The sequence below is a fragment of the Miscanthus floridulus genome, chromosome 15 (genome assembly GCF_019320115.1).
Source record: "Miscanthus floridulus cultivar M001 chromosome 15, ASM1932011v1, whole genome shotgun sequence".
Lineage (NCBI taxonomy): Eukaryota > Viridiplantae > Streptophyta > Magnoliopsida > Poales > Poaceae > Miscanthus > Miscanthus floridulus.
This window is the reverse complement of record NC_089594.1, coordinates 1,219,413-1,239,944: the sequence shown is the minus strand read 5'-3', so window position 1 is coordinate 1,239,944 and position 20,532 is coordinate 1,219,413. Positions and strand designations below refer to the sequence as shown.

Genomic DNA, 20,532 nt, shown 5'->3' with positions numbered 1-20,532 from the left:
AAATTATTTATTTCATGAGTTTGTGAGAACGTACGGCACGTACATACATCATATTACTTGTGCATTTCATTCATGTCATGCATTCCTCCCCTTATAAATTGATTATCTCATTTTGATAAAAGTTGTACCACCTAAAATATGTTCCCATGGAGTAATAAAAGAACTTTTGCTATAGATGGCCCGCACGAAGCAGACCGCCCGTAAGTCCACCGGAGGAAGAGCACCTCAACGTCCGTTGGCCCTAAGGGAGCACCGCACCACGGACACCTTCTTGAGCGAGTTTGGCATGCCGGCCTTGCTTTGGAGAGTGCTCCATGATGTGGGGTACCCCGAGGGTCAGGAGCTGGTGTACTCTTGGAATGAGAGCCAGTTAGCAGAGGATGGACTTACAGTGGTAGAGATCACGGTTCCTGCTCTCGGTGATGCTCCAGATTGGGATGGTTGGCACTTGGAGTTTGAGGGTCGCACTCCTACTGAGGGTGCAGAGGGAGCAGCTTTCCGTGTCATCAGGGACATCATGAGCAGATTTCCCAGTGAACTTGCAGCAGCTCTAGCTGGCACCTTTCCTAGGGATGATCCTCATGATGCTATTTGGATTTAGCCTCAGGGAAGTGCTTTGGTCAGAGGTCCAGCTGAGGGACATGCTAGCGACAATCATGCTATGAGTGTTATGTTCACCGCCATCAGAGCGTATGAGGGTCTTGAGAGTACCTACTGGACTTTGACTGGCTTACATAGTCATGATAAGCTCAAGGGGAGAAAGCAGAAGAAGAGACAGGCACGTGCTATAGCTAGTTTGCAGGAGCAGTTGGCTGATATGAACTTACAGCGAAACTAGGTGGTTGAGAGAGGTGATAGAGCTATGCAGCAGGTGCATACATTGACTCAGGCCAACAACAATGCAGACCGCATGATTGGACAGTTGGTTCAGGAGAGGAATGAAGCCTGGGATGAGAGGGACCTTCTGCTACAGAGGGTCGATGAGCTAGAGGAGTACAACGTCAACCTACACGAGGAGTTTCACGCGCTCTACAATGGGGTTGGCCCATATGCTCCTCCAGACGGCGCTGGCATGGACATCGACAACAACGACGAGGACGAGCCTATAGTTTCACCTAGGGGTGATGGTGACGTCTCTGACCTCGACGATAGCCCTAAGGAGTAGGCTAGTTGCCTTGCGCTAGTGTTTAGGTCCTGTCGCGATGACCAATCTTTTGTTGGCATGTAACCTAATGTATCTTGCTTCGGAATTATGAGACTTGGCATGTGATTGGAACTTGGCTAGTAATGCAATATCTGAACGCATAAAAGTCTAGTGTATGTATGCTGGCAATTTGGTTGTATGGACGCGATGTTTGCTGTTGAAGTAATTTAATTAGTGATGTTGTTTTAATTGGGATGCGATTATTGTGCCTCTGTTTTATTGTATGAATTTATTCTCTCCAGTAAATTCAGTTCGGCATAATTTTTCATTCACTCACAATTATTATAGCTTCACTCAATCATTACTTGTTGCTGAAATATGCAGATGACAAATACTCATCGTACCACGTATGAGGCCGCTGAGCCCGGTGCTAATGGTGCTGGGACCTGTGGTGGTGGTGGAAACCACGGCAACAACAATGAGCCTCCCCATGAACCGCATTTGCCACCTCCTCCCCCGCTCACCCCAGAGGTGTTCTTCGCCCAGTTGCTCGGGAGTCCACGCAACACGGAACAATCCCAGAAGAACATGGAGGATTTTCTGCGTACCATCGCCAACAACATTTAGCGCGGTAATAATCAGGGTGGTGGCATTGGGGTGAATCAATATAGCAGCTTCAAAGATTTTATGAACACCAAGCCGCCAATATTCAAGGAAGCAACAGAACCACTCGATGCTGAAGAATGGATCAACACTATGGAAGATAAATTTCGTGTGTTGAGGATGACTGAGGTATTGAAAACTGAGTATGCTGCACATCAGTTGCAAGGACCAGCGGGAATGTGGTGGAAGCACCATCGCACCACCTTCCCTCCAAATGCTCAGATTATGTGGAGAGAGTTTGTTGAGGCCTTCCGTGGAGTTTATATTCCACCCGGGCTGACTGAGATGAAGTTGGGAGAGTTCTTGGCGTTGAATCAGGGCACCAAGACCGTGACGCAATATTTGCATGCTTTCAATAACTTGTGTCGTTATGCTCCCGACATGGTAGACACTGATGCTAAGAGAATCACCAGTTTCAAGAGAGGACTCAATCCAAAGATGATGAAGCATGTGGGTACCAACAACCGTGTCAGATTCAATGACTTCATCAGTGATTGTCTGAAGCAGGAAAAGAACAACAACGCCAGCACCGCATCCAAGACTCGCAAGAGAGCACTCGAAGGTGGTCCGTCCCAAGCAAGAGCACCTATAGGAGGTCATCCTCCCTATCGTCCATCTGCACCTGGCACTAGGTTTAGGCCACCTCAGCAGAGAAGTCAGAATTTCCGTGGACCCCAGAAGCCTTACAAGATGGCAGTACAGCCCAACAAGGCAGCCGCAACTACGGTACAGGGCAGTTCCAAGGGAGCTGTGGGATCTGCTGGGACAGTGAGGGGACCCTGCTACAATTGTGACCAACCCGGCCACTTCTCAAGGTTATGTCCTTATCTGCCCAAGAAGAAGCAGCAGACTTATAATGCTAGGGTGCATAGTACGACTGTGGATGAGATTCCTGAAGGAGAGCCCATAACCGCTGGTAAGTTTCCTGTCAACGAAAACCCTACAGTTGTTCTATTTGATTCTGGATCATCGCATTCTTTTATGAGTCAAGCATTTGCACAGAAACATGAACAACTATGCACATAATTGGGTTATGGTTACCGTATAAGTTCAGCAGGGGCTGATGTTTTGACCAACCGGATGGTTCGAGGGGCAACCCTTGAATTAGGTAGCAGGAAGTTTGGAGTAAACTTGATAGTTATGCCTGGACTAGTTTTGGATGTCATTATAGGGATGAATTGGATGAAGGATTGGGGAGCAGTCATAGATACCGGAAGTCGGGTACTTACCCTTAAGGATCCCTTGGGTGAGGGTACTTTCCAAGTACCATTGCCTCGGAGAACAGACCTTATAAGTGTTACATGTGCTACTAAAGTTATTCCTATTCATCAGATTCCGATAGTGTGTGAGTTTCTGGATGTATTCCCGGATGAGCTACCTGGTCTTCCGCCAGATAGGGATATTGAGTTTGGAATTGAGTTAATCCCCAGAACAGCTCCGATTTCACGGAGACCCTATCGGATGCCTCCAGACGAATTAGTTGAGCTGAAGAAGCAACTAGAAGAGTTATCGAAAAAGGGGTTTATCCGCCCGAGCAAGTCTGAATGGGGATGTCCCGCCTTGTTTGTGAAGAAGAAGAAAGAGGGCACGTTGAGAATGTGCATGGATTACAGGCCACTTAACGCTGTAACCATCAAGAATAAGTATCCCTTGCCTCATATTGATGCTCTGTTTGACCAATTAGCCAAGGCTAAGGTGTTCTCAAAAATAGATTTGAGATCCGGTTATCATCAGATCAAGATTAGACCACAAGATATACCGAAAACTGCATTTTCCACCAGATATGGGTTGTATGAGTATCTTGTCATGTCCTTTGGCTTGACAAATGCTCCTACATACTTTATGTTTTTGATGAATATAGTTTTCATGCCAGAATTGGATAAGTTCGTGGTTGTGTTCATCGATGACATTCTGGTGTACTCCGAGAACGAGAAGGATCATGAAGAACATCTGAGAATTGTCTTAACCAGACTTAGAGATCATAAGCTGTACGCTAAGTTTAGCAAATGCGAATTCTGGTTGAAGAAAGTTCCTTTCCTTGGTCACATTCTGTCAGAAAATAGAGTTTTAGTCGATCCGAGTAAGGTGCAAGAGGTTATGGATTGGAAGGCACCGACCACAGTTCCTGAGATTAGAAGTTTCTTAGGACTAGCTGGTTACTACCGTCGTTTTATACCAGACTTCTCGAAGATTGCCAAACCTATGACATGTCTGCTACAGAAGGATCACAAGTTTGTGTGGACACAGGAGTGTGAAGCAGCTTTCCACACCTTGCGGAAACTGTTGACCACTGCTCCTGTTCTAGCACAACCGGACATTGAGAAACCATTTGATGTGTTTTACGATGCATTGAAAACTGGATTGGGCTGTGTCCTTATGCAAGAAGGAAGAGTCATTGCTTATGCCTCACGTCAATTGAGAAAGCACGAGGGCAACTATCCGACACATGATCTTGAACTTGCTGCAGTTGTGCATGCCCTTAAAATTTGGAGACATTATTTACTTAGTAATGTGTGCAACATTTTTACAGATCACAAGAGTCTCAAGTACATCTTTACCCAACTAGAACTGAACATGAGACAACGAAGATGGTTGGAATTGATCAAAGATTACAACTTGAATGTGCAATATCATCCTGGAAAGGCCAATGTAGTGGCAGATGCTTTGAGCAGAAAGTCACATTACTTGAATGTACAACCATTACTTGAAGATGGGTTCGATCTGATGCATCATGCTGTATCACATAGTATCCAGATTAGTTGCTCGTTGGAGAGTAAGATAATAGAAGGCCAGAAAACCGACAAGGGAATATTCCACATCAAAGAGAAAATAAAAGAAAAGCCATCTAAGCACTTTAGAGTGGATGAACAGGGCGTGTTGTGGTTTGATGACCGTCTTGTGGTTCCCAAGGATTGAGAGCTTAGGAATAAACTCATGGATGAAGCTCACCTTTCTAAGCTATCTATCCATCCGGGAAGTAGTAAGATGTATCAAGAACTAAGGCCTCGTTATTGGTGGACCAAAATGAAGAAAGAAGTTACGGCCTATGTTGCTAGATGTGACACATGTTGTAGAGTGAAAGCTATTCATATGAAACCTGCTGGTTTGTTGCAATCTTTGTTCGTCCCTAGTTGGAAGTGGGATGATATAAGTATGGATTTTATCTCGGGTTTGCCCACTACTCAAAAGGGACATGATTCGATTTGGATGATTGTGGATCGTCTTACCAAGACTGCTCATTTCTTGCCTGTCAAGACAGAATATCGACCACCTCAATATACCGAAAAGTATATTGCAGAAATTGTGAGGTTGCATAGTATACCAAAGACTATAGTATCTGATAGAGGGCCCCAGTTCACGGCTCACTTTTGGGAACATTTACACAAAGGCTTAGGAACTAGTTTGATTCGTAGTACTGCTTATCATCCTCAGACAGATGGTCAGACTGAACGAGTGAATGCTGTTTTGGAAGATATGTTAAGAGCATGTGTGTTGTCTTCTAAGGGATCATGGGAGTCATGGTTACCATTAGCTGAGTTTGCTTACAATAATAGTTATCAAGAGAGCATCAAGATAGCTCCATTCGAAGCTTTGTATGGCAGAAAATGTAGAACACCATTGAATTGGGTCGAGCCAGGTGATAGAAGGTATTATGGCATTGACTTTGTAGAAGAAGCCAAGATGAAAATTCATATTATTCAACAAAATATGAAGGCGGCTCAATCGCATCAGAAAAGTTATGCAGACAGAAGAAGGAGACCTCTTGTGTTTGAAGTTGGTGACTATGTTTATCTGAAGGTCATGCCAATGAAGAAGAAAAGGTTTGGAGTCCGAAGAAAGCTTGCCGCTAGATTCGTAGGACCATACATGATCTTGGAAAGAAGAGGTCTAGTAGCTTATAAGTTGGAGTTACCTGAGACCATGAGTACCGTCTTCCCAGTTTTCCATGTATCACATCTCAAGAAGTGTTTGCGTGTTCCGGAGGAAAGAATAGAACCTCGGGGCATCAAACTCAAATCAGATTTGGTGTATCGTGAGCAACCAGTCCGTGTGTTAGACACTAAAGAACGTGCTACTTAGAATAGTGTGGTGAAAACAAACAAGATACAGTGGAATCATCATGATGAGGGAGATGCAACTTAGGAAACGGGAGAATATCTACAAAAAGCTTATGAAGATTTTTATAACAAATGGTTCGTAACCCAAATCTTGGGACGAGATTTTTATAAGGGGGGAGGGCTGTAACACCCCGGTGTTATGCTAGCATTTAGGCACTGCAAATCATGCATATTATGCATCATCAAGCATCCTAATCATACATACCTAATCATGTAAATAATAACTGAAACCCTGCTTCGAAACATATGAAACGTGCTCGTGAAACATGAATGTTGCATACACCTGTTTAGAGTTGTTTTTGCCCAAATTATGCTTGCTAAGTTAGTAAAACCTATTTGGCTATGATTGTAAATCATCTAGAATTATTTAGCACAATTTTTGGAGCAAAGTTTGTATTTAAATTATTGCCAAATTTTACTTTAAAAATAACTCTCCAAAATTAGGGTTTTGAGTTAAAATTGACTTTAATTTTTATAATTCAAAATCTAGCAAGAATTGGACTTTGGTCATAAAAGCAAAGTTGTAGAGGATTAAATTCTAAGCAACTTTTATTTTTGGGCCATTTTCAAAAGAAGTCATTTTCTTGCTCAAAAGGGTATTTGAAAACTGCTATTTGAAATTTCCTTGAAAATAGAAAATTGAAAAATGCTTTTCTCCTTTCAGGGGCCGCCGCCCCGCTTCTCGGCCCACGGCCGAAGTCGGCTCGGCCTGCCACCGCGCCCGCCGCTCGCCCGCCCCGCGTCTGGCCCAGCCCACCTCGCGCGCCCGGCCTGCCTCCGCGCTGCGCCGCGCCGTTCCCGCGCGCCGCGTCCCGACCAGCGCCAGAGCGCGACCACCGCGTGGCGGCCATGCGCCGGCGACGCCCGCTGCACGGCAGCCACGGCCTGCCTCGCCCTCCACGCGCGTGTCTTCTTTTGCCCGACCACGCTGCCTCCTCCTCATTCCTCCTCCTTTTCTCTCCAGTTCAGAGCTCCGCGGGAGGTCTCGCCACCGAGCGTCGCCGTTGCCCCGCCGACGACATACCCCTCCTCCCATGCCTCCATTCTTCGATTCCCGCCGCCAGCAGCTCCGCTTAGCCTCCCTGCCTCGCTTGCGCTCACTTGTGGCCGCCGTTGTCGAGGTAAGGGCCGAGCTTGGCGCCTCCTTCCTCTCCGGCAAGCGCGCTGCCGCGGCCGTGTGGTTCGTCACGCCACTGGGCCAACGCCACCCTCCCAGCTGGTGTGGCTCGGCATGGTGTGCACGCTGGCACCACCAGCGCCACCGGAAGGGCTCGCCGCCGGTGAGCACCGGCCGGCGGAGCTCCTCCCCTGCTCTCGGGTCGCTGACCCGTGGGGCCACAGGGCCCAGCCGCAGTGGCTGGTGAAGGCTCCGGGTGACTAGCCAGTGGGGCCGGTTGACCCACTGGGTCCCACCTGGCAGCCCCTCTGGGTGCACTGCACCGGGTGCACCCAGCCTTTTTCGTCGGCTGGTTTTAAAATGAATTGAAGAAATACTTTTTAGAATTCTGTTAAATGCTTTGGAAATTTATAACTTGCTAAAATTTGCTCCAAATTTGTTGAAACAAATTTTGTTGTGTTCCTTGTCACCAGATCTTCATGATAAAAATGTTGAATGTCATTTTTGAGATACTTTTCTGTAGAGCTTTAATTAATTCTTGATATTGCTGATATCTTGTAAAATGGTTAGTAAATCCTATATGTATCAGAAAATTATGATTCCAAGTTTGTTACCCTTCTTGTGTAATGTACTTCCTAGGAAAAATATGTGTCATGCATGTACTGTAGAAAAATTATGAGGTGTAGTTCAAGTGCCTTTAATGGCTGATTTTTGTTATTTTTGCTAGAGAGCAAAATTTGTATAAAACATGCATGTGATAATTTTTGTACAGTGATTATTTATTGTGTAGAACATATGAAAAATATTTCATCAGTTGTTTGACATTTTTCACAGTGCAAAGTATTTTCATGTTCATAATCATGCCATAGCTTGTTATTTTTGTGTAGGCTAATCCACTTATTCAAATACCATAAAAATCTGATGGTAGACTACTTAGGGTAGTACTGTGCTATGGTAATTTTCTAAGATTTTTCTAAGAAATAAAAATAGATGTTGCTATTCAAACCTATTATTAATTAGGGTTTAATCAAGTGTTGCCTTATGTGTGATTAAGAAATTAGTGAAGCTTTGGTGTATCTTTGAAGCATTTAATGAGATGTGTTGACTTAGCATATTAGTAGTAGAAGAGAATGCAGTAGATGATATGTGCTTGTAGTACATGTTCTTGGATGATATTGATTACCTTGCATTCAAGCATATCCATTGTGCTCATTTCATCCGATGCACCTTTTGCATAAGCACTTATGCACATGCATCATACAGGATCGCAAACCGAGAATCCAGTCATCATACTCGAGGAGCCCGAGGAGCAGCTCGAGGTGCAGCCGCAGGAAGTGACCGAAGCAGACGAGGAGGACGTTGAGGAACTTCCGGAGTGCCCCGATCACCGCCCGAGCTCCTTCGAGAGAGGCAAGCCCCAGAGCATTTTTCTCCCCAGTTTGCGATTATTAATTAAATGCTTTACTTTAATTGATGCATTACGTTCAGGAGTTGTTTGCAACCGTTGCTGCATTATACCTTGTTTACCTTTGTTATACTATATCCTTGTTACCCTGGTATCCGCAGTCGAGTCAATGCTTAGCTGGCTTAGACCGGTAGAAGTCGGGTGATTTCCTGTCACCTGCGAGCTATAGGTGGTTACCTGGATCTGCTTGGATAACTATGTAGTCATGGTATAACTAAGTGTTAAATGAAGTTGAGACCGGACGGAGACTTACAGAGTTTTTGGACTGTAGTGCTTTCCGTCTATGTCGATTAAGGACCGACCATTGTTGGGCCTCAGGTCATGTTGAACGCATGTCTTACATATAGCTGGCCGAATAAAGTACCTTTCGACCGCGAAGCTGGGAGATTATTCGGGCCGAGTAGATTGCCCGCAGCGCACTGTGCCGGAGCAGGTGTGGTAGGATACGGGGGCGAGATGATAAGACCAAAGTGTAGTCGGTTGGCCCCCGGGTACATGTGGTTCCTGGCAAACTCGAGCTTCCTGGATAGTTGACTCGGTGACCGATACCTCACTTTAGCAGGTGAGTGAGGTTTGTGTAAGGAATAAATCACCAGCTGGTTAGGAATCGATTCGAATCGTCATCGCTCCTGGATAGTGAGCACTTGACTTGTGTTACTTCATCGTAGTAATGTTGATGGAACACTTGGACAGTTATAATGAATATGACAATATGGAAGTTGTTAATGATCATTGGTTATCATTATTTGCTTAATCTCATATTTGCTCTAGTATAGGTGCAAATGTAGTCGACAGGTTAATAATAATTAACTTGACAATAATGCTTTTGGAAAGGTTCTTGAAATGCTAAAAATGCCTCTTTTTGCAAATGAGTCAGCTACCCTACTATAAAGCCCTTCATAATCCTTGGTGTCACTTTATTTTCGGTTATGTCGGGTAAGTCTAGCTAAGTACCTTCTCGTACTTAGGGTTTTATTCCCACTTGTTGCGGATGGGCAGATGTATTACGGTTACTGTATCAACTGCCTTTATCCTGCGATGGGTGATGCTTAGGACCATGGGCATGGTCATTCCTTACGTCTCGTCTGATGCTTTTGTTGGAGATGATCATTAGCTGGCACTGTATTTGAACTCCGTGTGAGTGCGTGTGGTTTTAAACAAATGGCTTCCGCTACTTCTATTTGAACTCGTTTTGTAATAACTATGTTTAAACTCTGATGTATCTGAGATGCGAACTTTTATGTAATATGTGATGGTGACCGCTAAACTTATTACGATCTTGGCTGGGATGTGAGTTGGTTTGAAATCCTTCATGATTTCACGGACTACCGGGTTATACAGGCTTAAATTTGCTAAATCGTCTGCCCTGGCGGATGATTTTCTTACTTAATTTCGTATAATTGGTCGGTTCTGTTATAGCTGGCATCATCATGAACAAGAGTTTCTAGCACTATACACTTGGTGGTTTTAAGTTCTTCAAAATCTTTCTTGAGCTTTTCATTGTCATTCTTGAGCTTGACAAACTCATCATAATCATCGGCCTCAACCACTTGCTTGCCCTTGCTACTAGAACTTTGCTCAATGCTCTCAATGATCAAATCATCACATGATGTAGCTATATCAATCTTAACAACATCGTTAGTAGCATCATGTGGCTCATTAGATAAGAATTCTTGAGCAATAACAAGATTATCATGATTAATCTTAAGAGTATTATATTCATCTTTTAGCATATTATGGCTAGTGATGAGCTCTTTATGCATCCTCTCAAGTTTATCATGTTTATCTTTAAGCTCTTTCTTAGAAGATTTGAGCTCTTTGAGTTTGGATGAAATAGCTTCATTTGTTTCTCTAAACTCAACACTAGCCTTTTCGGCTATATCACATTTAGCTAAAAGAGAATCATTTTTAGTTTCTAGCTTGTCATTCTTAGCTCTAGTCTTTATAATGCTCTTAGAGTATTTATTTAGCAATTTAACAAGATCATCATAAGATGGTGATTCATATTCATCATCATCACTATCGCTATCATCATTACTGCATGTTCATCACCACTACTCTCATCATCATTTGATACCTTGCGTTCACCCTTGGACATAAGGCATAGGTGTGTAGAAGATGATGGCGGTGAAGATGATGAAGAGTCAATAACAATGGTGGCCACCTTCTCGTTGTCACTATCATCATCGGATGAGCCACTAGATGAATCAATGTCCGTGAGCCAATCACCGACGATGTATGCCTTTCCACTCTTCTTCTTGTGGAAGTCCTTCTTGCCATCTCTCTTCTTGTATGGCTTGTCTTTCTTCTTCTCATCTTCATCACTTGAGTCATCTTTCTTGCCCTTGTTCTTGTTCTTGAACTTATCTTTCTTGGGCTTTATGCATTGGTGAGCTAGATGACCAAGTTCTCCACAATTGTAACAATCCATCTCAGAGATTGGCTTCCTTCTAGAGCTAGTGAAGAACTTCTTCTTACCATCGAACTTGATGCCACTCTTGTTTAGCTTCTTTAGCATCTTGGCGTTTTTTCTCACCATGAGAGCAAGGCTTGCATCATCAACTTCATCATCACTTGAGCTCTCATACTCAAGCCTTGCCTTGCCCTTCTCTTGACTAGCTTTGAATGCTAAATCTTTTTCTTTCTTCTTAGTAGAGGATGAGCCATCTTGAGGTGTGATGTGCATGTACATCTCATGAGCATTGATCTTCCCCAAGATTTATATCGGTGTAGCGGTGGAAAGATCACCTTAATGAAGCACGGTCACAATATGCCCATATTTGTCAATAGGGAGGACACTCAAGATCTTTCTTACAACATCGGATGGTTGCATTTGAGTGAGTCCAAGCCCATTGACTTTCTCTATAAGAACATTCAAACGAGAATACATTTCATTAGCACATTCTTTAGGAAGCATTTCAAAAGAGTTGAGCTTGTTCATGACAAGATGATAGCATTCCTCACGCTCACTCTTTGTTCCCTCATGGAGCGCATAAACGTCCGACCATAGTGCATGGGCGTCTTTGTGGTTCCTCATCCGGTTGAACACATCTTTACAAAGACCTCTAAATATGGTGTTTCTAGTCTTTACATTCCATTTTTTATAATTCAACTCATCGCCTTGTGGGTGTGCGGCATCCCGAGGTTTTGGGAAACCTTGTGAGGCGGCTCTAAGTATTCCAACATCTAGAGCTTCTAAGTACGCCTCCATGCAGATTTTCCAATATGGAAAATCATCCCCCTCAAAGATAGGAGGAGATCCATCCCTATGAGACATCTTTCTCTAGGTGGTTAAGCCTAAATACGTGAGTACGAGGCTTTGATACAAATTGAAAGGATCAAGATGCCCAAGAGGGGGGGGGGTGAATTGAGCTAATTCTCAATTTCTTTGCAATAATTAAACTCTATGGTTAACCCAATTAACCCCTTGTGCCTAAAAAGTGTTTCTATTGATCTAACGCACAAAAGTTTAGCACCCTAAGTTCTAATCCTACTCTAGCATGACAATTCTAGGAATATAAATGACAAGAATTGAATTGCTCAAAGTAAATGCTCAAAGTAAAGAGAGAAGGAGGAACACTGTGATATTTTGCCGAGGTATCGGAGAGTGGCCACTCCCCACTAGTCCTCATTGGAGCACCCATGCAAGGGTGTAGCTCCCCCTTGATCCGCGGAAGGATCAAGTGCTCTCTATGGGTTGATTCTTCGACACTCCATCGCGGTAAATCACCCACAACCAGTCACAACTTGAGTTGGGTCACCCACAAGCACCGCCGGATGATCACCAAGCTTCCAATCACCACCAAGCCATCTAGGTGATGGCGATCACCAAGAGTAATAAGCACGAACTCTCACTTGACCACGACAAGCCTAATGAGAAGGGTGGATGCACACTTTGCTACTCTTGATCTCACTAATGAAGGCTCTCTTTGGGATTCTCAAATCTCAATCACCTCACTAGGACCTTGCTCTTTTTGGCACTCTCAAAGGTGTTTCTCAGCTGTTGGAATGAACAAAAGTGCCCCCACACACGAATGGAGGAAGTATTTATAATATGGGCTGAAAAACAAACCATTATGTGCCTCTGTGGGGTGACCGAACGCTCCGGTCATGTTGATCGGACGCGCTGGTCAGTTCACCCCGAATTCTAGTGTTTACAGTGTGACCAGACGCGTCCGGTCGAGTTTTTTCCTCTCTGGAACCTTACTAGAGTCGACCGAACGCTGGCCCTCAGCGTCCGGTCACTTGACCTCTCAGCGTCCGGTCACACCAGACAAAAATACCTTGGTCAAATGAACTAACTGGACCCTAAGCCAGCGTCCGGTCACACTGGAGCCAGCGTCCGGTCAGTATTTGATCCTTTATTTACTTCCAACTTTCGAACGTACGTGAATGAAGTTTGCTCCAATGGATCTAATGGCTTTTTAGGAGCTACCTAGTGCTAGAATGAGCAAGTGTGCACCACACCTAACCCACTAGACTCACCTAGGTCAAGCTACCTGTCCATACCCCCTTAATAGTACGGCCAAAGGAAAAACAAAGTCCTAAACTACTCTAAGTGTCTCTTCAACTCCAATCGACACTTAGAACTAGTCCATCCTTAACCTTGTCGTTCATCCTTTGAAAACCGAAACGATTTCCATCGTAGGGGCATGACCACCATGATAGCCTAATCGATCTCCATTACCATGACCTAACTTAATTGCCTCTGCAAAACATACGTTAGTCATAGTAATCAAGTATTGTCATTAATCACCGAAACCCAACTAGGGGCCTAGATGCTTTCAATAGTAATTATTATTTCTAGTTCACTCATTGTTACTGTGGACTTTGCCTGTTGCTTTTAGTTCATGCGTTGAGATTTTAATTATGTTTTTTTAATATTTTTGTGTTTGTTAATGTTGTTTATTTTGACAATCACTCTTGTTTTTTTTACTTAGATGGCTAATTTTTGTTTCATTTTTTAATACAAGGCCCTCTAACATTGTTAAATTGCATTCATCAAATACTACCATTTTTGTTATTTCTCACCTTTTTCCTTTGTAACTTGAGATTTCCCTATATTTTTTATATGTTTGAAATTGAAGGCTCAAATATTTTTTTAACAATTTTTTAAACTTCGATTATTTGTTGATCTCGATATGCATTGTTCCAATTCTTAAAATTTATTTAGTTTCACAACATATATCATGCTCGGTTGTAAATCTTCTTTTTGTTACCTAGTTTTTTTTTTATTTCATCACCTTACCATTTCTTTTTCCTAATTAGCATTCATGAAAGGAACTAAGATTTGAGTCGTCTCTCCTAGAATATGATTTTAGTTACTATGAATTTATACTAGATTTACACTTTACTCGGGTTTATGTTATGGTGATTATTTTGGTATAATTTCTAGGTAGTACTAGTGTAACTTAATATTAATGTGAAGATTTGTGTTTTTCTCAATTGTATTGTTATTTGAAATTTTCCTATTTTGATATGTTTGGTTAATTGAAGGCTCAAATATTTTGTTATTTTGCAATCCATAATAAACTTTTGTATTTTGTAACTTTGATTATTTGTTCTGTTGCATATGCTTTGGTATACTACTTAAAATTGAAGGCCCTCTATCTTTGTTAATTTGCAGTTCATAGAATAATATGTGTTTCTTTGTTTTTTCTAATTTTTTTGTCATATGAATTTATCTATTTTGGTATGTTTGATTAGTTGAAGGCTCAAATATTTTGTTATTTTGCAATTCCTAATAAAATTTTGGATTTTGTAACTTTGATTATTTGTTCATTTGCACATGCAAGTTCCAAAACTTGAAAATTATTTAGTCTTACTATATTGCTCGGATGCAAATGTTCTTTCTGTTACCTAATTTTTGCTTTCATCTCCTTTCCATTTATTTTTCCTAATTAGCATTCATGAAAGGAACTAAAATTCGTGTCAAATTCTTCTCTCCTGGAATCTGATTTTAGTTACTAACTCAGAAAAGCTATCGTTTACCTGAGTAATTGGTTTACATTCATCACACAAATTCTATACGGTGTCCAATTTATTTTAAAATTTTGCTCAATGAGAACACGTGCGCTGGGCACGTGGTGTTTGGTAGCTAGTCCCTTTGGTCACTGGGATGGTCGCTGCTTTCGTGAACTGCCTGTCAATTACCTGCCTAGTACTAGTACTATGTATTATTATATAGACTATGAATTAAATTTTCCATTTACACTAGAGTTCAACTATACTTATAGTCTTTAATTAGGTGTAATTGATAGGTATTATGAATGTATGTAATACTAATTGGAAAAGTTTATTAGGCACATGTGTGTCTCATTGTTTTATTGCATTGTACCTTACTTTGATTTGTTTGTTTGATCCAATGCCGTCAAAATCATTTTGTTTTTTGCATTCCATAGAATTTTTTTGCTTTTTTGTACTTTGTATATTTTTTTGTTTTGTTTGTTTCATGCAATGCTCTCATATTGTTTTTGGTATTTGCAATCCATACAAAATTTCTGTTTTTTTTTATTTTGCTTATTTTATTTGATATGTTTGGTTTATCCAATGGCCTTCGAAAGTTTTTGGTTTTTGCATTCCATAGAATTTTTTTGTTTTCTGTAGTTTGTTAATTTCTTTGATTTTCTTGGTTCTTGCAATGGCCTGAGAATTTTGTTTTTATAGTTTTTTTCGTTTGTTTTGTGTCCAACTACTTGGATTTCACTAATTGGCAAGGTGTAAAGGTTGTTTGAAGTTTATCTTTCCTATAATAATTCATGTTTTGTTCTATTTTTTGAAATGTCATTCAGGTTTTTTCGATTTGCAGTTTTGATTTTTTGATTATGTGTTTGTTCCTTGTCATCTTGCTTTCTTCTTGGCAAATTTACTTTTTTATGGACTATGAATTAATTTTTTTTTCATTTACACTAGAATTGAACTATACTTACAGTACTTAATCAGGTGTAATCGCTATGTATTATTGATGTAGGTAATACTAAGTGAAAAAAATTAGTAGTTGATTTGTTTGATTCATCCATAGAACAATTTTTTTTTGGTTCTTAGTTTTTTCTATATCATTTGTTCTTGTTATTTTAAATATTTAATTTGCAAGGTTTATTGTATTTATAATTTAGCAAATTCTTGCTATTATTTATTGTGCATGAAGGTGTTCCGAGGGAATGCAAAATTCGTGTGATTTCAACTCCTGTTTCACTTGAACTGTGGTTCTAGTTAGTTTTGAGTGATTTGACCTTTAGGAATATTCGTGTGACCATAGGGCCTCGATCACTCAGATTTTGTTTTTTTTTTCCATTTGTGTGATTTGTTCGCTCAAACTACTTGAGTGATCAGAGGGGGTGAAATCACCCAAGTTCCAAATAGACAGGTCTTTTTAAAAGCCGCTGGCTGGTTTTGTTTGAATGAAAAAGCCAAAAGGCCAAACGGGTGGACGAGGTCGCCGTGGACACAAGAGAAGGCGCAGGCCAACAAGATTGACCTTGAACTTGTCGACTCTCTCTCAGGTGGAGGTGAGGCCGTCCAAGCAACCTTTCTTGTTTGCCAATTGCCATCATCTGTCTCTCGGGAAACTAGCTCCGGCCGGCCGGGCGCCTTCCAAATTCCAGTTGGATGGAGGCGAAGAAGGCGATCCAGCCCCACTGCAGTGCGTCTCCGTCGAGTCGGATTTGGACTGGATTCCCCTGCACCTAGAGCTGCAGGCTTCGCTTCGCCTGCTCTGGTCGATCCAACCATCCACCGACGACCATCTCCTCTCCTTGGCTCCCGGCGTGCTCAGCTCAGCTTCGTCCATCCCAAATCCCTTCCATCAGGTAGGTCACCAAGATAATTCCTACCCTTCAGGAATAACCCCGCCTGATTTATTTATTGTTTTAATGATTATTCTTCCTAGCTAATTGTCTTAATTACTGTGCAGGCTTAAGCTTTCTTTTCTTCTTCTCCTATAAATAAAATCTGCAGAGTATTTATGTAGGAGTATGTGTGTAGCGTTTCATTTACCTCCTAACTACTAGATATTACCATGAAAATTAACCTTGTAATCCTTGTGTTAGCATGAAACTGAACTTCTGAATGGAATCCATGTGGTTACTTCAGTTATTATATATATATATATATACTGCATATATATCCACCTTTTCTTTTGCAAAATTTGTCCACGCACCACAAATTCAGAAGGAAGGGTTTTTCCTCTCTGCCATCCTTCAACTAATAATTTAAATAATTGTGTTAATCCTTGATTATGTAACACGAAACAGAGAGTTACAAAGTGAACGTCTTGTAACATCACAACGCAGCACTAGCTATTTCATTTCACGAAACTCGATTCAGGCCAACTAATAATTACAAGTTAGCTAGTGCTTTCCTGTATGTACGGTACGGCTGTATACGTGTACGTACTCTACTGTACTGACACTGAGTATTCATTATTAATTTGGCAATTTACTTGTAGATTGAGGCTATGAGCAGCTACTGCTGCTGCTTCCATCCATCAGAGCTCCTCGTCATCAGTTAGTTGGTACAAGATGGTCGTTTTGGGTGGTGCCGATGATCCGAGGCACAAAATTGGTGACAGTGTTGTTGATCATTCACGCCAACAACATCCAGCAGGATTACCGGAGAAACCCAGTAATGTCAGTCCAAATAATGACAATGGAAATCCATTTGACCGCATGCAGAATTCAGTCTCCGATGCATACAAGTACTACTACGATCCACCATCCGAATCTGATTGGCAGTCCACCTCATCACCTTCCTCCACTCGACAAATGCTTGGAGATGAGCACAGAAATATTGGCTCGTCTGTCCGCTCGTCAGTAGGATCGTCATCTCATCAGAGGCCATCATCTTCAACATCAAGACGTTTCACGGTGCCCTTTGTGAAGAAGATCGACTGGAGCTCCCTGTGGGACAAGTCCAAGGAGTGGATTCTGAACCCCATGAACATGGCTCTGTCCGTCTGGATCCTCGCCGTGGGCGTCTCTGGCGCCATCCTCTTCATGGTCATGACTAGGATGCTCAACCGCGTCCTGCCAAGCAAGCCGCAGCGAGACACGTGGTTCGAGGTGAACAACCAAATCCTGAACGCGCTCTTCACCCTCATGTGCCTGTACCAGCATCCAAGGAGGTTCTACCACCTCGCCCTCCTGTGCCGCTGGAGAGCCGACGACATGCATCAGCTCCGGCAAGTATACTGCAAGGACGGAACCTGCAAGCCCAACGAGAGGAAGCATATGATGGTTGTCACCCTGCTGCTCCACTTAAACTGCTTTGCTCAGTACGCTCTGTGTGGCCTGAACCTTGGTTACCGAAGACCACAGCGTCCGGTGATTGGAGTTGCCCTCACCATATCGGTTGCCATCTGCGCACCGGCCGTTGCCGGCCTGTACAATAACCTCAGTCCTCTTGGGAAAGACTACGAGGCCCAGCCGGAGGCAGACGACGAAGAGTCACAGCTCCAACGGAAAACAACCGAGACCGAGAGGAGGTACTCATTAGTGCCACGACAAGGCCATGGCGAGTCCGCTGGCAACCCACCGCAGTGGGTCGGTGGGCTTTTCGAGGATCTGTGGGAGGATATGTCGCTGGCATACCTGTCGGTGTTCTGCAGCTGCTGCGTGTTCGGCTGGAACATGAGCAGGCTCGGCTTGGGCAACATGTACGTCCACGTCGCTACCTTCGTGCTCCTGTGCCTCGCGCCATTCTTCATCTTCGACCTGGCGGCCATCAGCGTGGACGACGAGGCCGTCAGGGACGCGCTGGGGCTGGCCGGCGTCTTCCTCTGCGTGCTCGGCCTGCTCTACGGCGGCTTCTGGAGGATCCAGATGCGCAGGCGGTTCAGCCTCCCCGAGAACCGCGCCTGCTGCGGCAGGCCTGACCTCACCGACTGCATGCTGTGGCTCTGCTGCTACTCGTGCGCTCTGGCGCAGGAGGTCCGCACGGCCGATGCCTACGAGGTGGTGATGGTGCAGGACACGCTGCAAGACAAGCGGACAATGCCGATGCATCACCGCCATCCGACTCTGCAGGAAGAGCTGTCGATGATGCAGGAGCCCCTCAGGTTTGCAGGTGCCTTCACTTCGCCTCCTCTAACTCCAACAGCTGCTGCTGATGCAAGATCAGGAAACGACGGTGTCACCGTGCCCCCTTCGTCAGTCTCAGCTACACATATATAGGCAGGCAGTAGTGGCAACTTGGGACTTGGGAGTAGTTTCATTTAACCCATGTACAGTGCCTACGGAGTACTCCTACGTGGTAGCAGAATGAGTTGCCTCTCTGCACTTATAGTAGTGATGTGACACATTAATTTGATTCTCTCAAGATCAGGTGTCATTTCAATGTATCCATACATCCCAATCCATGCAATCTATTAGAGCAAGCAACACGAAATCAATATTGTATTATGAAAGAAGTAATTATTGTTCAACTACAAACTCTGGCCTTGTGTGATATGGCTCACAGGTGCTCCGACTCCTCTGAAAAATACTGTAGGAGCACTATAGCAGGGGGTGGTTTATTTTCGACTAAAAAATGAACTTGAAAGAGGAGCCTACAGAGCCACGATTTTGAGCTCCACCGGCTCCGTGATACCAGGTGGAACTGTTTCATGGGCTCTGTTACTGTTCTGGTAACAGTGTTTTGTGAGAGGGTACTGTTGGTAAATGGTGTTCTGTGAGGACGGAGTTGGTATATAGCTTTAGGAGTATAGGACAGATATATATATAGAGAGAGACGTTGGTCGGTTTATATTAGCTAGACCACACTATCTGTCTGGCCTCTTTGAGTCTGCCGCGCGCGCGTAGCGCTTCTGCTTGTGTTTTTAAAAATTAAACCATTCTTCATGTATATCATGAGAAGGGTAACGATGGTCATGATCTCACCACCGTCGATCAGGTGTTTGGCATGAGATTTCTCGTTGCACAAGTAGGCCGTGTAGCACAGCATCTTTGCAACACTTCCAAGACCATTAACAATACTCTCTGCTTTGTTCCCTGATGATGTCTTCTTCCTCTGTGCTGATGTCTGTACCATCGATTCTTTTCTCTCTTTGTCCTCTCTGATGTCTGTACCATCGGCTCTCCTCTCTCTTTCGCTGTGATGTGGATCAACATTGCAGCAACCTGGCATCCTTTTGTCCAGTGTACTATTCATCGAACAAGTCTGGGCACCAGTGGTTTCTCCCCTCTTCCTTCCATCAAAGCCTCCTTCTGTTTCAATATGGCCTTGAGCAGCATCTCGGTGGTGCACAAACTCAGATGAGTGATGGCATCAGAGCACAACTGGACATACGCCTGTCGACTAACAGGGTAAGGCAGCATGTAGGAACTGGCTGCCAGCAGGAAAAACATGCATGTAATTTGCGAGAGCCCGCGTTGCCACTCGTACTCTCCATGTAGACATGAGTGGCGATGTGCCACACAAGGATTCTCTCCTCCAGTTTCAAATCCTCCATCCAGATCCAGGTGACCAATTGTTCGTTATTCATATGTCTCCGTACTGCATTCAGGCCCTGGGATTTCGTGATGTCCTCTTCGGTTGTGGACACTAGTTGTAGCACCTTTTGAATGGCAAGTTCCGGGCGGGGACCTCGGTGGACCAGGAGTAGACATTGGAGTCCCACCAGTCCTCCACTCCTATTCCTTTTGCCATCTTGCTTCCTGCAGTCACTGTGATGCATCAGCTCAAAAAGGCTATGTTGCCGCATGCGGCCCGACCAGTATGCTTCACTTCGTACAAGCAACTTCATTACTCGAATGACGAGAGTTTCAACTACAAGAACCACAGAGGCAAGGATATCCCATTCCTTTCCAAGACTGTCCACTTGGAGAAGATGGCCCTTAGCACTGACATTGATGGTCTCCAGGATGACCGCACCAGCTGTGAGTCCGCGTAGGAATACAAGTAACCTGCTTGTGCGCGTTTGAAGCCTCACTCCGGATGCGGGCAAGTACCAGGAGCGGACCCCGCTGCCGTTTGTGCCTGGATCCGACGCGTGGCATGGTCGACGCAGTCGGGCCCGTCGTGCGTGGGC

General features: G+C 43.6%; 1 protein-coding gene across 1 annotated transcript; it reads left to right on the top strand.

Annotated features, from left to right (window-relative positions):
• Positions 1–15,953: 15,953 nt before the first annotated feature.
• Positions 15,954–18,843, top strand: LOC136508753 (uncharacterized). The gene is made up of 2 exons (XM_066503533.1): positions 15,954–16,315; positions 16,954–18,843. Exon 2 carries the CDS (start codon positions 17,027–17,029, stop codon positions 18,674–18,676), a length of 1,650 nt encoding a protein of 549 aa, XP_066359630.1. The 5' UTR covers positions 15,954–16,315; positions 16,954–17,026; the 3' UTR covers positions 18,677–18,843.
• Positions 18,844–20,532: the final 1,689 nt, after the last annotated feature.